The sequence below is a fragment of the Geotrypetes seraphini genome, chromosome 6, assembly GCF_902459505.1.
Source record: "Geotrypetes seraphini chromosome 6, aGeoSer1.1, whole genome shotgun sequence".
NCBI lineage: Eukaryota > Metazoa > Chordata > Amphibia > Gymnophiona > Dermophiidae > Geotrypetes > Geotrypetes seraphini.
In genome coordinates, this window is record NC_047089.1 from 248,541,109 (window position 1) to 248,563,548 (window position 22,440).

General features: G+C 43.7%; 1 protein-coding gene across 4 annotated transcripts in view; it reads left to right on the forward strand.

Annotated features, from left to right (window-relative positions):
* The window catches only part of USP9X (ubiquitin specific peptidase 9 X-linked), a 589,740-nt gene that overhangs the window by 168,944 nt on the left and 398,356 nt on the right, over positions 1-22,440 (forward strand). For 2 of the 4 annotated variants that reach the window (XM_033949377.1, XM_033949378.1), the window contains exons 10-13: positions 8,683-8,835; positions 10,927-11,031; positions 20,749-20,955; positions 21,180-21,242. In XM_033949377.1, coding sequence (XP_033805268.1) covers positions 8,683-8,835; positions 10,927-11,031; positions 20,749-20,955; positions 21,180-21,242 — 528 coding nt within the window. The remainder of the gene's footprint in view (positions 1-8,682; positions 8,836-10,926; positions 11,032-20,748; positions 20,956-21,179; positions 21,243-22,440) is intronic. The other 2 variants (XM_033949379.1, XM_033949380.1) reach the window with 1 other exon arrangement.

Genomic DNA, 22,440 nt, shown 5'->3' on the forward strand with positions numbered 1-22,440 from the left:
ACGACTGTGTCTGAATTCAAGAGGGCCTGGGATAGGCACGTGGGATCTCCTATTTGGCTTTTATCTGCCATCAAGTTTCTATGTGAATCACTTTAACTCTTTCCAAAAATACTAGGACTAGGGGACATGTGATGAAGCTACTAAATAATAGATTTTAAACAAACTGGAGAAAATATTTGTAATTAAACTCTGGAATTTGTTGCTGGAGAATGTGGTGAAATCAGTTAGCTTAGCAGGGTTTAAAAAAAGATTTTGATAATTTCCTAAAAGAGAAGTCCATAGGCCATAATTGAAATTGCTTGGGGAAATCCACTGCTTATTCCTAGGATAAGCAGCATAAAATCCGTTTTACTACTTTGGATCTAGCTAGGTACCTGGGACCTGAATTGGCCACTGTTGGAAACAGGATACTGGGCTTGATGGATCTTCGAACTGTCCCATTATGGCAATTCGTATGTTATATTGGAAAAAAAAAAAGAAAGAAGTTCTGAGGCAGTGCCGGTCTGTAGCGAAGTGTTCAATTAAGGTAAACCTCACGGTTATTAGCGGTATATAAGAATTAAATTAAAATTAATTAATTTTTTTATTTAAGACATTTTTAATCTGCCTTTATCCATTCGGGTCTCTTCTCCCCAGAAATGGGCCATATTTCCTTAACCCCACTACTGAAAAAACCTGAGCTTGACCCCTGTACACCATCCAGCTACCGTCCAATAGCAACATCCATCCCCCTTCTTACCAAGATGGTAGAGTCCATCATATCCACTCAACTATCTTCCTACCTTGAGAAATTCACCATTCTTCAACCCTACCAATATGGCTTCCGTCCCAATTTCAGCACCGAATCCCTTCTGACCTCCTTAATCTCAAAAGTTCAATATTTCCATTCTTGCAACAAATTTGCCGTCCTTCTTCAATTCAACCTCTCTGCAGCTTTTGATGTCGTCCATCATGATATTCTAATTTACCAACTCACCGAGATAGGCATAAACTCCACAGTCCTTGACTGGTTCTCGAAGTTCTTACACTCCCGCTCCTACATAGTCAACACGAAGGGCACTTTTTCCTCCCCCTGGAACCCGATCTGTGGAGTCCCGAAGGCTCACCGCTCTCTTCTATCCTCTTCAACATTTATATGTCCTCCCTTAAACTCCTCCATCTCTCCCCCTTGAAACACTCTACACTTACGCAGACGACATCTTTGTCCTCCTCGAGACCGACCGGAACCTCACCAATCTCTCGGCGAACATATCCTCATGTATATCGAACCTTCAATCCTGGGCCCACACTGTGCAGATGAAACTGAACGAATCTAAAACAAAACTTCTCTGGCTCGGCCCAAAATTGGACCAACTGCCCACCTCCATCCCACTGTCCTCTGGCCCCACTCTGCATCTTGAATATTCTAGTAAAGTTCTGGGAGTCATCATTGACTCTACACTTTCCTTCAACGACCACCTCAACTCCCTAGTAAAAAAATGTTTCTTCAGCCTTCACATGCTGAGAAAAGTGAGATCCTGTTTCCATCAAAAACACTTTGCCGTCCTTGTCCAATCCACCATCCTTTCCAGACTGGACTACTGCAACTCTATCTACCTTAGCCTAACAAAGAAAAACCTTCAAAGACTCCAGCGGATTCAGAATACCGCTGCTAAGCTTATCTTCGCAAAAAGCAAATTCGACCATGTCTCACCGCTTTTATCCAAACTCCACTGGCTTCCGATTAATCTCCAGAGTCCACTTCAAATGTGCCTGCCTCACTTTCAAGCTACTACACGGTATTCTCCCTCCCTTTATTCCTCTTTCTTGGAACTCCTCTAACCCCAATTCTGTCAGATCCACCCAAAAATTGAAACTTTCCTTTCCCTCTCTAAAAGGCATTTCACTTGTAGGAAAACTAGGTTCTTCCCTCCCTTTCAGAATCACTCAGCTCTGGATCAACCTTACCTCCCCTCTTAGGAATCTGAGCTCCCTCCAACTCTTCCGTAAACATCTGAAAACCTGGTTATTCTCAAAAATGTAACTCCTCCTCTCTCTCTTGTTATTCTAGTCCTCTAAATTTTCTCTTCATTTTGCCTCTTCCCTCCACTGGAGTTCCTTTCTACCCTAACTCTTGTTAACCGTGTTGAGCTTTATGAATGTAGAGATGATGCGGTATACAAACCTAAGGTTTAGATTAGATTAGATTAGACTAGCTCTCAATGTTAGCAAGTTGAACGTAATGCTCTTTCCCTGGAAAGACTGCCTCAAACTCGACTCTCCAATCACTCTCAAGGGTAATACACTTCAGGCGGTCACCACTATCAAGATCTTGTGGGTCAGTCACATTGACCAGAATCTATCTTATGAGCATATCGGTAGTGTAGTAAAATCCACTTTTTTCAGATTACGTCAAATTCACTCTGTTTCTAAATTCGTAGAACCCAAATCACTTAACATACTGGTACACTCTCTGGTGATTTCCAGAATCGATTAATGTAATGCCCTATTCAAGGGAATTGCCCAAAAAGAAATAAGATGCTTACAAATCATCCAAAATGCTTCTATTAAACTTATCATGAAAGCTAAGAATTTGACCACGGTTCGCTGCTCCTTAATAAAGCTCACTGGCTCCCAGTGTCTCATCGAATTACCTATAAAATATGCCTGCTAACTTTCAAGTCTCTCCTTTATAAAGCCCCAGCCTTCATTGACAAGACTCTTGATTCCTTATACACCCGAACCAACATTTACTAACTATCCTCTCGATACATTTTTTCAGTCATGGCACCACAAACGTGGAATTCCCTCCCCAAAGGGAAGAACGTCTTATAGACAGATTTAAGAGCAAGTTAAAATGCTTTCAAGATGTTTTTGACTGTTAGCTCGCTAGATTTGAATAGCTCTATCAAAACTCTGACCTCTGATCCATCCTAATCCTTATGCTTTAATCCTTCCTGTTGTTTTATCCCCTATTTGTCTCATTTCCTATCAACTATTGTATTTCTTACCCTTCTTTATCCTTTCGTAGCATATGTCCTAAACATCAAGTCTACATTGCATGTATTGTTCCCCTGAAAGTTGTAATTTTAATTATGTACATCGCTTAGGATTAAGTGATTAATCAAATTTTTAATGAAACTTGATATAGTTTTATGCTTTGTATGCCTTTGACTGGGGGGTGGGTAAAGTGTGAATTTGTTCTTTTTAGTCTGAATGTGGTGTTCCTGATTAGGCAATTGTTTAGATTGCTTAGTCCATCTCCGTTCAGGGCTTTGTATAGGGTGCAGTAGAATTTGTATTGTATGCATGCTTGTACTGGGAGCCAGTGTGAGTCTTGAATTTAAAATATTTTTTATTAGAATTTTATCATCGCAAATTCAAGCATCATGCCAGTGTGAGTCTTGGATTGCGGAGGTATTTCTTCAGCGAGTATATCAGTCTGAGAGCTATATTTTGTACTGTTTGTAGTTGTTTTAATATATTAGCAGGGCATGACAGGTAAAGGATGTTACAGTAGTCCAGGAGTCCGAGGATTAGGTACTGGACCAGGAGTCTGAATTGTTCATTGTTGAAGTATTTTCAGATTTGCCTTAAGTTGCGCATGACTGCGAATGCTTTCTGGACTGTTTTGCTGATTTGAAGTTGCATGGTGCAGCCTTTGTCTAGCATTATTCCCAGCAGTTTTAGGTTGGGTGGTAGGGGTTTGTTATGGTTGGAGTTTTGTTTTTTTCTAGGAATTTGGTTTTGTCTTGGTTCAGCTTTAATTTGTAGTCTCTCATCCATTGTGACACTGTTTCTAGTGTTATGTGTAATTGGTACCATCTCAACTTACAAATTGCAATAATTTATAATTGATTTATATTACTAACTTAAACTTTGTTTTTTCCCTAGGAGCGGTTTGAGCACTTTTAAGATGAAAAAGTGCTCATTGTGCTCCAGGCGCATGGTCACCATATCTCTGGGTGTTACAGAAGGAACTTTAGGAAAAGTCAATAAATGTAAATTATTAGCATGGCTATTATTTTCTAGAGCTTCCAATCAACCTCTTCCAGCCTGGACACTGTAGGGATACAGTGTTCTCCCCAGAAATTTTTTCCAGCCGGGTGGCATGAAAAAGTAGCTGGGCGGGGTGGGGAAAATTAACCCCCTCTTTTACTAAGGTGTGCTAGCGTTTTTAGCACATTCAAACCCCCGCACTACGCAGGAAAACGCCAGCTCAATGCTGGTGTTAGTGTCTAGTGTGCATGGCAATTCTGCACACACTAAAACCGCTATTGCAGCTTAGTAAAAAGAGCCCTAAATGTGTACTATTTTTATTAGTTAATTATTATTTTCCAATGCTCAATATGACTTCCTTTTTTAAGGTTTGACACTTGTGCCAGAATATTTTTACTAAATTTAAGAAGGATCCAATTCTAGAAGGGAATAATTAGATATTTGCCCTCTTTCAAATGGTATAGAGGTTTAAAAAAAGGAAATGCGTTAATGAAGTCATTAGGTTTAGTCTAGCCATTTATTTCTGCATGAATTTAAACAACTAAAAAAAAAAGATAAATATAGCTCATCCAGTCATACAAGAAATGGCTCTACAGCACCTCTAATAATGTTTTGATCACTAGGTTCCTTCCTGAGGTCTCACTGAGGATATGAAATAGATGCGATCCCCACTTCCAGACCTCTTCCACATAATTTATGGAGAGGTGTTACTGAGCCTTGAAGGAGACCTGTGTGATTGATCTTTATCTGCTACTTTTTTTGCTGTACACTTCCCCCTCCGTATTCGCAGGGTTTAGGGGCCTGCAAATATTTTAAAAAATATGAATAATATTTGGACCAGTTCTGCCCCTAACCCCCACTTTCCCCAGCTTTATCATTCCTAGCATTCTGTTCTCCCTTTTCGCCACTGCCGCACATTGCGCGGACGACTTCATCGACTTGTCAATCAGAACTCCCAAGTCTCTTTCCTGGGAGGTCTTTCCAAGTACCGCCCAGGACATCCTGTATTCGTGCATACTTTCACAAAGTTCTACCAGCTTGATGTGGTGGCAAAGCATGATGCAGCTTTTGGGGGTTTCAGTCCTGGCAGCGAGCTCATCAGGGCCCCCCCCCTGATGTGTTGGGACTGCTTTGATATGTCCCTATTGTGTAGATTCCAGAGGTTATTGTACAAGAACGAAAGATTAGGTTACTTACGTCTGCTAATCTTCTTTCTTGTAAATAGCTTCTGGAATCTACACACCCGCCCATCTATTCTGTTTGATTCACAAGTCGTCTGCCAGTAACTGGTAAGCTGGATTGCGAGCTGTGGTTTTAACCCGTGGGTTAAAATCACAGGCTCACGAAGTATAAAAAAAGAAAAAAACTAGGAAAAAAAGCAGAAAAGTAGCTTGCATCTCTATAAGCATGCACAAACCATCTACAGACAAAGAAGATTGTCTGCGCATGCTTCTGGATCGCTCACTAGCGATCCATGTGTTCAGTGGTGGGTGTTCCTCCGATCGCTCCCATTAGCGTGAATTTGTCTGCCTGCTGCAGATCGACCACAGATCAGGCACGATCGGGTAGGTTAGTGAATTTTACCCATAATGTCTTTATCTATTTTTTGAATATCAGTTTTACAGGAAGCCAAATCCTGTTGTAAATTATTGATCTCTTATTTCTGTTCATTTAATTTTTTATCTAGGTCTTTTATTATTTGTGGATTAAGAGATTTTCTAAGATTTACTACCAAATCCCATAGGGCATCTAAAATATCCTCTGGAGGTTTAACAACCTAAAAAGAACCTCCAGGCACATTTCAGCCACCAGGTTTAACTCTTGTTTGCCTTGTACCTCCAATTTTTGCGATGTTCCCTCCGCAGGTTCCTTCCAGGGACTTAATAAGCCCTGAGAGAGATCTGTTGGCAAACTCTCTGAAATAATAGTCTCTTGGGGTGAGAACGCTTCCTCCTCGGGCGTGCTCTCATCTCATGGAGAGCTGGTCCCTGTGGCTGTGGAGGTGGGGCTCTAACTTCAGGGCTCAATGTGGCATCGAGCCCAAGGACGTCCACCATGGCCTTACTCTCTGCCGGCGTCTCCAGCGTGCGATTCCCCGACAATGTTCATCAATCGTGGCAAGAGGGGTAGCTTCCAAGTATCTGGAGGCTCTGCTGACGCTTTTTCTTATAAGAAGAAAGTAGGGAGGAATTCCAAGGCGTCTCTCCAGCAGTAAGATAGTGATGTCCATCTTGGATCCAGTAGTAAATTTTTTTTGGTTTAATTACTTTGTGGCTTACTTTCATTAAGTGTTGTCTAATTTATTAAAGATTGTATATGTCCTGTGTTGAAAATCACACCCTAAATATGGTATAGCTCAGCTCTTATTGCTCTAAATCTAGTTTATCGGCTAAAATAATTGAACAGACTTCATTGTGCCAGTGTCAGAACTTTGATACCCATGGATTGCTGGACTCCCAGCAGCATGGATTTTGAAATTTTGATGTGGAGACCTTGCTATATTCTGTATACTTTGATAAAGAGCCTGGAAGAGAAGGGTAAAGGCTTTATTTTAATTTTTGAAGATGTTGCAGTGTTTAATCTTGTAAACCATGTTATCCTTCTCTGTAGACTACAGTCTATGTGTTGGTGATGTGGTACTTTGGTGTTTCTTTTCTTTTTTTTTTGGTGGGAGGGGTTACTTTTAAATTTATTTAGATTCAAAACGAATGCTAGGAAGTTTTTCTTTACACAACGTGTGGTGAACACCTGGAATGCACTTCCAGAGGACGTTATAGGGCAGAGTACGGTACTGGGTTTTAAGAAAGGATTGGACAAATTCCTGCTGGAAAAGGGGATAGAGGGATATAGATAGAGGTTTACTGCACAGGTCCTGGACTTGTTGGGCCGCCGTGTGAGTGGACTGCTGGGCGCGATGGACCTCAGGTCTGACCCAGCGGAGGCATTTCTTATGTTCTTATGAAGTGGAGGGGGAGAGGGAAATACAGGCAGGCCAGTAGCCAGGGAGAGACACAGATAGGGCTACTAGCGAGGGACTGCTGAAAGGCTCTCAGCCCAACTTAGAAGAGATTGTTATAGAGCTATGAAACTTACAAGTTATGCCACACTTTTTTCTTGACACTTTTGGTTTCAATTATATGAAATGAAATGAAAAGTGTGAAATAACTTGTAAGTTTAAGGACTCCACATCATTCTCTTGGTTGGGCTGAGTACTTTTCAGTGGCCCCTTGTACAAGCGCTGCAGAGTTAACTCTGTACTGTTTCCTTTTCGGAAAGCTGTCTGATTTACATGTAATGCAGCCTTCAAGTTTACAAATTCAGTCAGTTGCTCAGTTACCTCTCTATCAACTTTGACATCCAAGGCTGCATATCCAGCATCTGTATGGATGACAGCAATACATACATAATTAAAACAAAACTCAACAAACCACAATACAATACACTATATAACTTACAGCCTGAAACTTGCTCCTTTAAAACAAATAAGGCCTGATAACTGCTAAAATTACATATTGCTCAGGTTTGAAAAGGCCAATCGGAGAAAAAGCTTTCAAACTTTTCTGGAATGCCAAAAAATGAGAAATTAGGCTAATAGGATCTGGAATTGAGTTCAACAATGAAGGTCTAACCACCGGAAACATTCAGGATCGATTTACAACCTTAGTGACCAAATGAAGCGGAGGGACAATCAAAAAGTCTCTAGCTTGCGATCTCAGAGTGCGACAAGGTACTTGCCTTTAATAAAAAAGCATTCACCTTGGGTAACAAGTCAAGAAACAGATTCAAATACCAAGGTCAATATCTTGAATTGTATTCACCATGCAACTGACAACCAATAAAGTTCAGCCAGTACAGGTGTAGCATGTGAGGTAATCTGGCTATTATCCTAGCAGCTGTGTTCTGTGCCACTTGTAGAGCCCTTAATGAATTCTATGGTAAGGCACATAGAAGTGAATTACAATATGTGTGGCAAAACATAGCTTGGTCTAACCAGGCTGAAATTCGCAGGTGACAACAGGTCTTGTAATTTTAAGACCACCCTGATCTTAAAAATTACAGTCTTAACAACTGAAGAGATATGACAATGGAATTTTAGAGAAGTATCTAAATTACTCCCAGACTTTTAATCTCCTGCATTGATGAACGGGGCAGGTCTTATTTAGACAATGTGTCTGGTACTAGTCACCTATGAGATCATGCCCAGGGCCAAAACTTCATCCTGATTAGTAAACGTGGTCCATACTGATGTCCTATTAGTAATATTATTCCAGATATTATTATCTTTGTGTATCTGGGTCCAATACCCCTTTGGCCTATTTCGTACTAGGAGAAAAAAAAGTTTGTTGCCAATTGTGTTTTTGCATTTAGAATTTGAATTGTGACACTGGTATACATAAAAATTTGGCAGGGCTTCTTCAGCCCCAGTATAAGAAAGCCACAAGACTTGTCTTTGAGACATTTAGCCTAAGGCAATTCATCATCATCCACAATTGGATATAGGATGAGAATGTGCATGTCGAAAATGATCTACATGTGGCTTTTCCAACATCAGATGCACCACTGCATGCTTTCAATTATCTGGTAGAAATTCCCACAACAGACTGTGATTAATTATTGTTAACGCCAATGGTTATATTGATGGAAGAGTATGATTGTATCCTTCAGCACCTTAATATAATGGAGCTTTGTCTAATTTAATTGTAGGAATGGATCCAGCAGAACAACATTTTGTCAATAGTGCTGCGAGATAGCCTTCATCAACCCCAGTATGTAGAAAAGCTAGAGAAGATCTTGCGTTTTGTCATAAAGGAGAAAGCACTCACCCTCCAAGATCTAGACAATATTTGGGCTGCACAGGTAATGTGGGAAAGTAGTAGTTGATGTTGATTTTTAATTACTGTATAAAAGTTAAGTGTGAAGCAGGATTAAACATGCTTAAGTATTTACCGTATTTTCACGCAAATAACGCGCACCCGTATAAAACGCGCACACGGGTATAGCGCGCAGAAATCACGATGATATGTACAAAAACTTTGGTATACCGCGCTCACGGGTATACCGCGCATGCTGCCCGACGCTCCTTTCGCCCGCCCTGACTTTCCGTGCGCTGTCCCGACTCTCCGTTCACCCCCCCTGACTTCCGTGCACTGTCCCCCCTTGAAGGTCTGTCCCCATCCTGAAAGCCTGATGCCCCCCCCCCCCGACGTCCGATACATCCCTCCCCCCCCGAAGGACCGCCGACTCCCCAACAATATCGGGCCAGGAGGGAGCCCAAATCCTCCTGGCCACGGCGACCCCCTAACCCCACCCCGCACTACATTACGGGCAGGAGGGATCCCAGGCCCTCCTGCCCTCGACGCAAACCCCCCTCCCCCCCCAACGACCACCCCCCCCAAGAACCTCCGACCGCCCCCCCAGCCGACCCGCGACCCCCCTGGCGACCCCCACGACCCCCCCACCCCCCTTCCCCGTACCTTTGGTAGTTGGCCGGACAGACGGGAGCCAACCCCGCCTGTCCGGCAGGCAGCCAACGAAGGAATGAGGCCGGATTGGCCCATCCATCTTAAAGCTCCGCCTACTGGTGGGGCCTAAGGCGCGTGGGCCAATCAGAATAGGCCCTGGAGCCTTAGGTCCCACCTGGGGGCGCGGCCTGAGGCACATGGTCGGGTTGGGCCCATGTGCCTCAGGCCGCGCCCCCAGGTGGGACCTAAGGCTCCAGGGCCTATTCTGATTGGCCCACGCGCCTTAGGCCCCACCAGTAGGCGGAGCTTTAGGATGGATGGGCCAATCCGGCCTCATTCCTTCGTTGGCTGCCTGCCGGACAGGCGGGTTTGGCTCCCGTCTGTCCGTCCAACTACCAAAGGTACGGGGAAGGGGGGTGGGGGGGTCGTGGGGGTCGCCAGGGGGATCGCGGGTCGGCTGGGGGGCGGTCGGAGGTTCCTGGGGGGGGCGGTCGTTGGGGGGGAGGGGGGTTTGCGTCGATGGCAGGAGGGCCTGGGATCCCTCCTGCCCGTAATGTAGTGCGGGGTGGGGTTAGGGGGTCGCCGTGGCCAGGAGGGTTTGGGCTCCCTTCTGGCCCAACTACCAAAGGTACGGGGAAGGGGGGTGGGGGGGTCGTGGGGGTCGCCAGGGGGGTCGCGGGTCGGCTGGGGGGGCGGTCGGAGGTTCTTGGGGGGGGGCGGTCGTTGGAGGGAGGGGGGTTAGCGTCGAGGGCAGGAGGGCCTGGGATCCCTCCTGCCCGTAATGTAGTGCGGGGTGGGGTTAGGGGGTCGCCGTGGCCAGGAGGGTTTGGGCTCCCTTCTGGCCCGATATTGTCGGGAAGTCGGCGGTCCTTCGGGGTGGGGGTGCGAGTGGTCCTGCCGGGGGGGGGGGGATGTATCGGACGTCGGGGAGTCGGCCGGGCAAGAGGGCTTGGGCTCCCTCTTGCTCCGATCGTGGATGCGGGTGCGGGTGGGAGCGCGTGCGAGCGGTCGTTCGGGGTGGGGGTGCGAGCGGTCTGGCCAGGAGGGTTTGGGCTCCCTTCTGGCCCGATATTGTCGGGAAGTCGGCGGTCCTTCGGGGTGGGGGTGCGAGTGGTCCTGCCGGGGGGGGATGTATCGGACGTCGGGGAGTCGGCCGGGTAAGAGGGCTTGGGCTCCCTCTTGCTCCGATCGTGGATGCGGGTGTGGGTGGGAGCGCGTGCGAGCGGTCGTTCGGGGTGGGGGTGCGAGCGGTCCTGCTGGGGGGGTGAATCGGGCGTCGGGCGGGGTGGGAACTATGTTTTAAAACTTTTGTATACCGCGCTCACGCATATAACGCGCGAGGGGTATGCGCGGTAGGTAAAAACGCGTATAACGCGCGCGTTATATGCGTGAAAATACGGTAAATCTTATAAACTCTTGTAATATAGGGGAACCCTACTTGTATTATAAAGCTTATGCAATTTAGAACAAATTATTTCTTTCCTAGGCAGGAAAACATGAAGCCATTGTGAAGAATGTTCATGATCTCCTGGCGAAGCTGGCTTGGGATTTCTCCCCAGAACAACTTGATCACCTTTTTGATTGTTTTAAGGTAATGTTAAGTTTGGTGAGGTAATGTACAAATTTAATAAAACAAGAGAAGTGGACACGGAAACCACATAAGCACGATAAAACTAATAAAAGGTTGCTCTGGTTGTTGAGAGAGCCCAATACATGAGACAAACCAACCATAATTCTAATCACCTTGGTACACAACGATGCAGTCTCTAAAACTGAAAAGTGGTAGTTGAAGCTGATAAATGCAAAGACCCTAACCTTATGAAGAAAATAAACTACAAAGAGTACAGGGTAATATTTATGTAAGGCAAGTAGTAAGCCACAACTTTTCTACCATAGGTAATGTTTTGTGATATTGGGGAGGTAGCAATAATAAATACTTCTGATCTACAGGTTGTTTTTTTTGTTACTTCTCATAGAAGATGTTTTGTAAAACTCATCCCTGAAATGAGTGAAATACATATACCGTATTTTTCACTCCATAAGACGCACTTTTCCCCCACCAAAAAAGTGGGTAGAAATAAGGGTGCGTCTTATGGAGCGAATGCCCCCCCCCCCCCCCCAGGTACCTTTTGTAATCCCACCAGTCCAGCGCTTCCACCGCCTTCCACACTCCCACAGTGCTGAGCGTGTAGGAGGACCACCCCCCATTTCGATTAGTTGCTCAGAGATCAGCAGAACTGCGATTGAGCCAGATCGCAGTTTGGAATAGCCCCTGTCTCTGCAGCCAGCTCCACCAGCCCGCCCGCCTGGCAGAGCCGTTTCCACCTCAAGCTCCTCGTCCGCCTGCCACAAGTCTCGGCTCTTTGCAACATGCTTTTCTCTTCCTGGTGGCTCCCATCATCCAGTCTTCGTCCGCTGCCTCCCCTGCACACGCATGACTGACGCTGATGCTCTAAGGTATTGGTGAGCGACGACAGTGACCGAGTGAGACCCGGGTGGAAGTTGCATGCAGCCGCCCCAGGATTTCACCTAGCTCGCTCTGCTCAGAGAAGGTTAGGATTAGGGCAGGTATGCTGTGGAACAGTGCACGGGCTGCTGGACTGCGGATCCTCTGAGCCCGCTCCTTCCTTCCATGCTGGATAGGAGAAAGACGTTGGAGACCCGTGGGAAAGTCACACATGGGCTGCTGGACTGCGGATCCCCTGAGCCCACTCCTTCCTTCCGTGTTGGATAGGAGAACGATACTGGAGATCTATGAAGAATCATACTGAGAGAATTGAGGGATGGGAAGCAACAGTGCGATATACTAATCCTGTGGGGTGGGGGGAGGGACAGGGAGACATAAGAGATGGTGGGCATGGAAGAAGAAGGGATAGAGACACAGAGGGGTAATGCTGATCAGTGGGGGAGAGGGAGAGACAGGGAGAAGGAGGATGAAATGCAGGACAGGACAAGACACACACACAGAAGGAAAATGCTGAATATGAGGGCAGATGTAGAAACAGGAGGGAGGAAAGGAACAGGATATAGAAGGGAGATGTTTGTTACACAGGACAGATAAGGCTGCAGGAGGAAGATGGTGGACATGGAGAGAGAAGTAATGTGAGATGGACAGAAGTTACTAAAAAGCCAAGAAAAAATAACGCTTTGGCAGCTGCTTTCATGGAGTGTCTGTTTATTTATGGTCATTTACCATATATCAGTTGTTACATAGTAATCACATGGCCCACAATATCTGACTGAATGTGTATCCCCCTATATTGTGCTTCAGAAGCTGGCTATACCATTGAGATGAGTTAAGGCTCCATACTGTGAGGGTGGGGTGTCCTGGCATCAGGGCGGCTTTTCAAAACCCGGCACTTTGTCTGGGTTTTGAAAAGCTTCCAGCTAGGAGCGATGTTGATACAGCGCTGGACCTACCACTAGGCCTGCCTGCCCTGTGCCCTGCCCCGGCCTACCACTAGACCACCAGAGGGGGGACAAGGTACAGAGCCTGGCAGGGAGGGGGTATAGAGTACAGAGCCTGGCAAGGAGTGTGGGGTTGGGTGCAGAGCATGACATGGAGAATTTGGTTCAGAATGTGTTTGGGGTTTTTTTTTTCCTTGTCTTCCTCCTCTAAATCTAGGGTGTGTCTTATTGTCAGGTGTGTCTTATGGAGTGAAAAATATGGGTACTTTGATTTCTATTATTCTAGTCTGTTTTTGCTAAATGATGAGGGCTCTTAACCTTTAGCCCATTGGTTCCTAAACCTGGTCCTGGAAGCACATTAGCCAGACAGGTTATCAGGATATCAAAGAAGAATATTAATGAGAGCGATTTGGATGCAATGGAGGCAGTGCATGCAAATCTCTCTCATGGATATTCACTGTGGATATCTTGAAAATCTGACTGACTAGGGTACTTCCAGGTTTGGGAACCACTGCCTTAGTGTTAAGAAATAGTAGTTGAATTTTTGTTCTCTCCTCCACCTCTTCTTCATCAGCCTTTGTGAGCAAATAATTACCACTTATTCTCTAGCAAGTTTAATATTATAAAGGCCATTCTTGTACAATAAACTCTGGAATCTTCACCAGTGGATTTGTGTGTCCTCTCTAGCTCTGAGCTGCAGATACTTCAAAACAAACCTTTAGCCCCTTCCTAGGTATATACATCCTTTCTTGTGCCTTAGAATTCCAGTCTGTTCCTGCAGCTCTGACTGCTGGTTTATCTTTTCTGCTCATGCTTCATATTACATTTCTAGTTCTTTTAATTTGTATTTTGGCATGGGTTTTGCCCTTGTGCTGTGGATTCACCCTTCAGGGACGTCCTTTGGCGAGAGATCGCAGACTTTGGTATTTACATCGTCTGCTTCTGGGGGGGGACACTATCAGCAGACCTGCAGTAAACCCCTCAGACAGCCTGCAGGTCAGATCGGGTCTCCTGGATTGGGAGTTAACTCACCCTGGGTTCGTCTGCGATAGGGTAGTGTGCAGGCTGCTGCGGTTCCGTGGAGGTACCCCAGGATCGGAACTGGACTGCATGTCCTTAGAGTACCTGTCTGGGGTGACTGGGAAGGTGAGGTGGTCAGAAGATCTGAAATCCAGTTTTTATCAGCTTCTGAGGTATGATCTCTCTGCTTGCTCTGTGTTAGCTGGCTGCCATTGATTTCTATTGCAGCACATGTCTCTGTGTGTGTCTGTGTACTCGCAAGTTTGGTGATTTTGAGGGTCCTAGGAAGGGGACATGCCCTAGCCCCCCCACCTGTAAAGTCTAAAAATTGCCATTGTTCCGGGTTTCCTGTGACTTTCCCAGGCCATTTTAAAGCAAAATTGGCACCTGCGGTGGCTATCTTAGATTTTCTTTAAAACTTTTAAAAGTATATTTTTTACCCTTAAAAGCTTTGTTTTTGCTCCAAACTTCACAGATGACCACCTGAGGACAGGATGCCATGGCTTCATGCCTCAATTGTGGTGGGGCTGGTGAATTCGTGGCCACAATTCATGTGCACTGTGGCCCGCGTGGGGGGCGAGACGTGTGCAGATTCTGCATTTTTCTCCTTTAGAGAGTCCCCCTTTGCCTCCAGTTCTACCAGAGACGCTTTTGGTGTGCATCTGGTCTCCCTCAAATGGGCGTGAACTGCACTGCATGGAAACGCAAGCGCAGCTTCGGTGGAGAATGTCTCATTCTTTGGCTAAGAGCACCAATACTGTGGCACGCAGAGTGGATTTCTATAATGTTAGATAATATGCTGGGCTTTTCTGGTTGAAAGAGGCTGTGCCTGCTTCTTCCACGTTGAATCCAGTGCTGCAGATGGGACCTGCCCTCCGTCTAGATGGCAGCATGTCTTTGTGTTTACTTTCAGTGACACCAGAGAGCAGACTTGCGGTTCTGCCATCGCTTCTGCCCCAGTCTCTGTCCCTTTGCTAGCGCATGTTTTTATCTACATCTTCCACTAGTGTGGCTTTTCTGGTGGATCTTCGGAATCCCACTGATGGGTACCCTGTACTTTGGGTTCTTCCGGTCTGTCCGCAGGTTCTTCCGGTCTGTCCGGTGACCTGCCCTTTTTTCTGAATCCTTAGGACCCTGAACCTGATTTCAGACCTCCAGCTGCTGGCAGGATGTTCTTCTTGAGTCATTAGTGCCCGCTGCTCGCTTCCTTTCTGGACTTTCTGAACTGGGATGGGATGCCTCTAGTGACTTGGGAGTCCCAGGAGGATCCCCTTAATTGTGCCGGGGTCTTAGCGCGCTTGCATCCCATGGACCCGGAATTCTTCAAGCGTATAGCTTTGCCGACGGTGGTTTCAGCTGTGGCACAAGTCACTAAATGCACTTTCTTTGTTACACCTGACAGCTTGGTTTCACTCGGCTGAGTACGTCTGGTCTGTCTCAGCCTGTCTGAGATATTATAGACGCTTCCAGGAAACCGGCCACTCAATAATGTTACCATCAGAATTGGACTCAGTTATTGGTTACAAATATACTATCGATTGATTTGATTATGGTAAGGTAATTGTAATTTGATTAATTTTATTTTACGACAATTATAAATAATAATATATATTTAATAATTAATTGATTTGGTTAGGGTAATCTTATTGTCTGGATTAATTTAACGTTATTGTCATTGGATTAATTTAATGTTAAGTGATATATACATACATAATTTATGATTATATATTTAATATTACTTGACTTGATTATGGTAATATTGTAATCTGATTAATTCTACGGCAATTACATACATTTAATAATATATATTTAATTATCTGATTTGGTTATGATCTTATTGCAGTTTGATTAATTTAATGTTAGGTGATATATGCATGCATTTCATCTTGTATTGGATGATATATATACGTATCGTATGATAATCATATATACTTAACAATATACCATATATACTCAAATATAGGATGAGATTTTTTGGGCCAAAAAAAGGTCTAAAAATGGGGTCTCGTCCTATATTCGGGCCATCAACCCAACCCCCCTCCCGGACGATAAGGTAAGCTGGGACAGGAAGGATGCCTCCTGTCTCCCGTCCCAGCCAACTAACATTTCTTTTTTTAACCCCCACCCCGGCGCGTGCTTACTTGCCATTTATAATCCCTGGTGGTCCAGTGGTGTACGTAGCTGAGCCTCTCCGTCCCTGTTCCCTTTTTACCCTCAGCAATGCACCCGACAGAGCCAAGCTCTTCCTGCTTGGCCCTGCGCTGCTCTATGAACGGCCACCGCCAGTTCTCATGGGACAGATCCATGTGTGGAGAGATCTGCATCCTTCCAGTAAAGAATTCACTTTTTACTCTGCACCTTATTGTTCATACTCGCATATAGATATGTATTTTACTAGCCATTCTCTCCGCCAGTTTATAAAAGATGCCATAATCGAAGAAATCTCTATTTTGGATCACGCTGCCATAACTCTTACCTTAAATAACATTACCTGAGTGTTTGCTCCTAAGCAGTGGAGATTCAATTCTAGCCTTCTTCATCAAGTAGAATTCAAGGATCAAGTCATCACTGCTATTAACTTCTTCAGTTTAACAATCCTAAAGATACCAATTGGATAACGACATAGGATGCCTTCAAGGTGTACATTCGTGGTGTGATCATTTCACTTAACTCCAAAAGTAAGAAATCACAGGCTGCGGAAATTAATGCCCTGGAGCATGACATTAAAAATAAGGAAGAGCAGCACCAACTGGATGTTAATAACATTAATATTCTTCAAAAATTTTGTTTCCAGTACAATTCCATTTTACGGAAAAATGCGGCTCATTCAGTCTTTATCACAGAGGCTGATTACTATTCTGATAACAATAAACCAGGTCATCTGCTTGCAACATATTTACAAAAGAAACCAATTAAGTTAGTTTCTGGTACTTGTGACACTATATCTACATCCCCTGAAATTCTACAGAAATTAAAAAATGATATGAAAAATTATATTCCTCTGAACTAGCTGACAAGAAAATCTCGCATACTTTCCTAGATGATCTTCCATCTTTACCTATCTCAGCTCAAGAACAACTCGCCTCTCCTATTACACGTGAGATTCTTGACACAATATCTGAAATGGCTAAGAATAAATCACCAGGCCCAGATGGGTTCACCACTGAATTTTATCAGTCCTTCAAAAACACACTTGCTCAATATATGCAACAGTTTTTCGCTTATTTGATATTGCAGGAATCAGCCTCAGGAACATTTACAGAAGCGACCATTGTCGTCCCTAAACCGGGAAAGGATCTGCAGCTTGTCACTAAATAGACCACTGTCTTTGATCAATGTGGACGCTAAGATCTTCGCCAAGGTACTTGCTACTAGATTACAGCGAGTCATACTGCACTTGATTTCTGCAGATCAAACTGGCTTCATTAATGGTAGATACTCATCTAATAACTCCCGCATACTATTGAATGTTATTGTAGTATGCCAAGCTTCCGCTCAGAAACTTGCACTAATAGGACTTGATGCCGAAAAGGTGTTTAATAGAGTGGAATGGCCCTTTTTTATGCCACTCTAAGTAAATTCAACATCTCTGATCAATTTATCAAGAACAAAATTCTCCATTAATGGTCACCTTTCAGATGCCTTTAAACCCACCAGGGGCAATTGTCAAGGATGCCCGCTTTCTCCATTACTTTTTAATTTAGTGCTGGAACCGCTACTGGCGGCTATAAGAGCACAATCTGATATTTGTGGATTTAAACACAAGGAATGTGAAATTAAACTTTCCACATATGCAGATGATATTCTTTATATAACATCTGAATTAGAGAATGACACGGAGAGAGCGAGACCAGAAGGCTTTGAGCATGCGCAAATACTCAAAGCCCAGTCCAGCCCGGCACAGGGAAGGAAGGAGGATCTCCCTCGCACTGCACAGCCCAGCCCAGCCCAACGAGGGAGGATCTTCGGGCACTGGCACGTCCTGTGCATTGGTGCTGGTGCTGGTGCCCAGTTGGGTAAGAGATGTTTTGCGGTGCTGGGGGGGGTTGTAGGATCGCGGGGGAGGGGGGGGTGACACGAGCGGGGGGGAGGATGCCAGTTCGCAGGCCAGAAGAGTAAGCGGGAGTGGGAGGAGGTTATAGCAGCATGCGCTGTATACGCGTGTGCATGCTATATAAATTTTTTTTTTTTTTTTTTTACAGACATGCTTTGGACCTGCGCACTATACGCGTATGCGTGTTATACACGCATGCGCGTTATATGCGTGAAAATACGGTAATCTTGCTCGTACCCTGTCAACATCTTCTCTAAAACAACAAGCTAATTGTATCTTTCGTTCAACATACAGTATGTGGTACTCCAGCAGTTTGACAGTCATGAAGATGAAATGGAAAGGCACCACTCTGATCTCCCTATGGAATAATGACACCTTCAAAATCCAAAATACTGCCCTGAACTAGACTATATGGCAAAAATACAAGATATGGACATTGCAGGATCTTCTTAGTAATAATTGTTGGCTGTCTTTTAATGAAATATGCGATAATTATAGTTTACCAGCTAACCAATATTTTAGATGGCTTCATCTAAAAACATTGCGTTGGTGCTTGAATACCAGATCTTCTAAAGTTAAACCTGATCTCCTTCAACAAATTATTACTACTGCCCCTCTTAAAGGGGTTGCCTCAAAATGGTACGCATTTCTGAGACAAGCGTCTCCTATGTCTTTATCTAAGCTGATGGAGTACTTGGCACCCTGACCTGGAAATTTCTGTAGATGATGATTTTGTGCAGGAAATGTACACCAGAGAATTTAAGTCTATTTGATCGGTTCCAGTACTCCAATCAGTATACTTTCTATTACATTGGTTCTACTAGACTCCACGGAAACTCTCTAAATTCTTGCGTGAAATTTCAAATTTATGCTGGTCCTGTGGGAAATCTGTGGGTTCATTGCCTCACATGATATATCAATGTTCACATCTAACAGTGTATTGGGATAAGGTTTGGAATACCATCTCTGCTATATTAAATATTCATGAACCTTTACTTCTTAAAATTACAGGGCCTTGTACATTCTCTGTCTGAATCCAATGCTCTCTTGCTCAATATTTTAATGTTTTTGGCTATCAAAAACATTTTGCATTGATGGAAAGATTTATCCAAGGTGAAGTTTAATGTATGGTGGAATACTGTTTGTATAACTAGCAAAAATGAAAGTGTAATCGCAGAAAAACATCATTCTTCCGGTATATTCTGTAGAGTATGGAGTCCTGTTCAATCGTATTGTGCTTTGGACTGTTGACATATAGTATCTCAGAGTATATTATATAAGTCGTGTCACAGCCCATAAAGTTAGAGCTATGGCAACTTCAGTAGCTTTCCTTAGATCTACCCCTATTGAGGAAATCTCAAAGCTGTCACCTGGTCCTCGGTTCACACTTTCACCTCACATTACTGTCTGGAATCTTTTTCCAGATAGGATGGACACTTTGGTCAGTCAGTATTACAAAATTTATTTTCCTAAAGGCCAACACACTCATCATCCCTTTCTGGTTAGCTTAGAGATCACCCACAGGTGAGAATATGCGGCCTGCTTGTCCTGGGATAAAGCTCAGTTACTTTGTAACATATGTTATCCAGGGACAGCAGGCAGATATTCTCACAATCCACCCACCCCCCCAGATTGGCTTCTTAGCTGGCTTACTTAACTGATGGACCGCTCACCTACATTGGGCGGGAAGGAACTTGCGCATGCGCAGTGCGGACTATTGCAAACTTTCTGAAAGTCTTAAGGTGGCGATGCACTTTTAAAGTGTCCGTACCGGGGTTCCGTCAGTGATGTCACCCACATGTGAGAATATCTGCATGCTGTCCCTGGATAACACCTGTTACAGTAAGTAACTACTATATGGTACATGTTACGATTAAAGGAGATGAGATCTGTAATTTTTTTCTTTTTTGTATTATATGCTTATTGAGAATCTTAGCCACTTTGTTTGGCATTTTGACTTGGATTCTCTAAACGGTGCTGTTGTCAGTGGCCACCTTAAAAGTGGTTGCTGATCGTGTGTTAAGTCACATTACAGTGCCATTTAGAGAGTCACGCCTCTTGTAAAACTAGGTGCCAGAAATGTAGGCCAGGGTTTTCAAGGCCTACATTTCTGGCGTCTACCGTTGATGTGAATCACGCCCACCACCACTTCCAGTGTTAGCCACACCTACAGTGGTGTTGGGCACTGGTAGGGGCCTACGGAGGCGTGATTCTGGCACCTGGAAATATTTTAAAAGAACTCTTAAAGGGTGTTTCCCTCTTAACTTAGGCACTGATAGGGTGCATACTTGTGCCTAAGTTAAGGGATTGTTTATAGAATATGAGCCTTCATCTTCTGTAGATCAAGTTTCAAGTTTTATTTTAATTTGATGAATCACTTATTCAGATTTACTAAGCGAGTTGCAATAAAAATATAAACATATATTTAGACATACCATTTAAAATTTAAAAATGATGGGTTAGATCGACAGACTTACAGACTAATCAATACACAAGGAATGGAGGGATAGAACTACAATTCAATGCTTTAAAGTACAGAAAAGAACCATAGATGGAAAAAACATTAGGGAGGGAAAAGTAGAAACCTGAAGGGTAAGATCTGTATGTATGCATGCATGCCTGTTCATTTTTTTTATAAACAGATTTAAACAGAAAACACTAAAATCCTGCATTTGTATGTACAGTAGAAATAAAATGAAATAATAATGTCATGACACTACATAGTCACATTTTTCTGGTGAACATTATGTAGTTGGCAGGCAAGAGTGTAAAATCTATAATGTGGGTTTATATTAATTTTTTTTATATTTAATATTTTATAAACAGGCAAGCTGGACAAATGCAAGCAAAAAGCAGCGGGAGAAGTTACTGGAGCTAATACGGCGTCTTGCAGAAGATGACAAGGACGGTGTGATGGCACACAAAGTTTTGAATCTTCTTTGGAATCTGGCACATAGTGATGACGTACCTGTAGATATCATGGACCAAGCTTTGAGTGCCCACATTAAGATTTTAGATTATAGTTGTTCTCAGGTTAGTAATAGCAGCTGGTCATCTCTGCTTGCACATTTTAATCAATGATTTCATTACAGTTTGTGAATTCCCTTTATGTGGTAGGAGGGTGTTAAGACTGCAATATGGCACCTGGCTGATGTGTGTGTGAACTAAATGAGTCCTGAGCTGTCTTGCTTTGCTGATACTAGTTGTATATATTTTATTCTGGAGGCAACACAGTAATCTGTGGCATCTCTCAGTAGGATGGATGTGTGGATGACAGCACACAATGTCTGCTGCTTGCAGCAACAGGAGTCCTTTTTGAGGTGAGCGAGCCAAGCACCCATGTGGACATAAAATGTTGTTTACACTATGCTGGCGTGGCCTAGTCTTAGGGAAGCTAATGTTCAAATCCCAGTTCTGTCCTTGATAGTGTTTATGATGTTGGGGAACATCATTTTTCTTCTGGTTTCTTAGGTACCCACTTATTTTAACACTTTTGGGGGCAGTGACTTTAGTAACTGAATTGTTGTAATCTGCCTTGAGCTTACTCTGGAAAGGTGGAACATGTGTATTAATATGTATATAAAATGTTAATACCTTTTTCAGGTATTCTCCCTTGACAAAACATTTGTTGACTGCATCCTTTAGTTACTACTATAAAAAAAAATCTTTAATTTTCATGGGACTCCATCAGTCCAAGAGTTATCTATTTTGATGATGGTGGTTTTGTTTTGATATTTCTTTTTAACTCCATGGGTTTTTGGAGAAAATACAAAACTGCTTTGAACTTCCGTTGCTCACTAAAATTTGAGTTAAAATATGTTTTTCCTTAGTTTTTATAAGAAAATGTAAATTAGTTAACTCTTTATTTTCTGGTTGAGTGTTTTCTCTTGTACTCAGGGCCTCCAAGTCAGTTTTAGTAGCTACCTGGGGTATTTTCCCCCCTAGTTTTTTAATGTTGTGTTAAAACTTGATATACTGCTAAACTTCTCCGGTACAAGACAGCGTACAAACTGGTATTAAAAGAACTCTGGGGTTTTTTTTCAGGTAGGAACTATTCATAATCACACAATAATATCTTTATCTCTGAACTTTTAAAGCCCATTATATGCTCCCCAGTTTGACAAGGTAAAGAATGACAAATTACCTCGTTTACATGGTATATTATAATGCCTCTGTATCGCGTTATGATGAGACCTCATCTTGAGTATTGCATTCAATTGTGGTCAGCAAAACAGAAGTGGGGAAGGAACTAAACACATCAACCTGTGATGATACAGAGTTTATTCTACACAATCATAAAAACAGAATTTAAAACATTTGTTAAAACATATAAAATGGTTTATCCCAGGACAAGCAGGCAGCTTATTCTCGACATGTGGGTGACGTCATCCATGGAGCCCCGACGCGGACTGCTTTTCAAGCAAACATGATTGAAGATCTCAAGTTTGCTGGTACTGCACCGCGCATGTTCGTGCCTTCCCGCTCAGCTGGAGGGCGCGTCTCCTCAACGTGATCTTC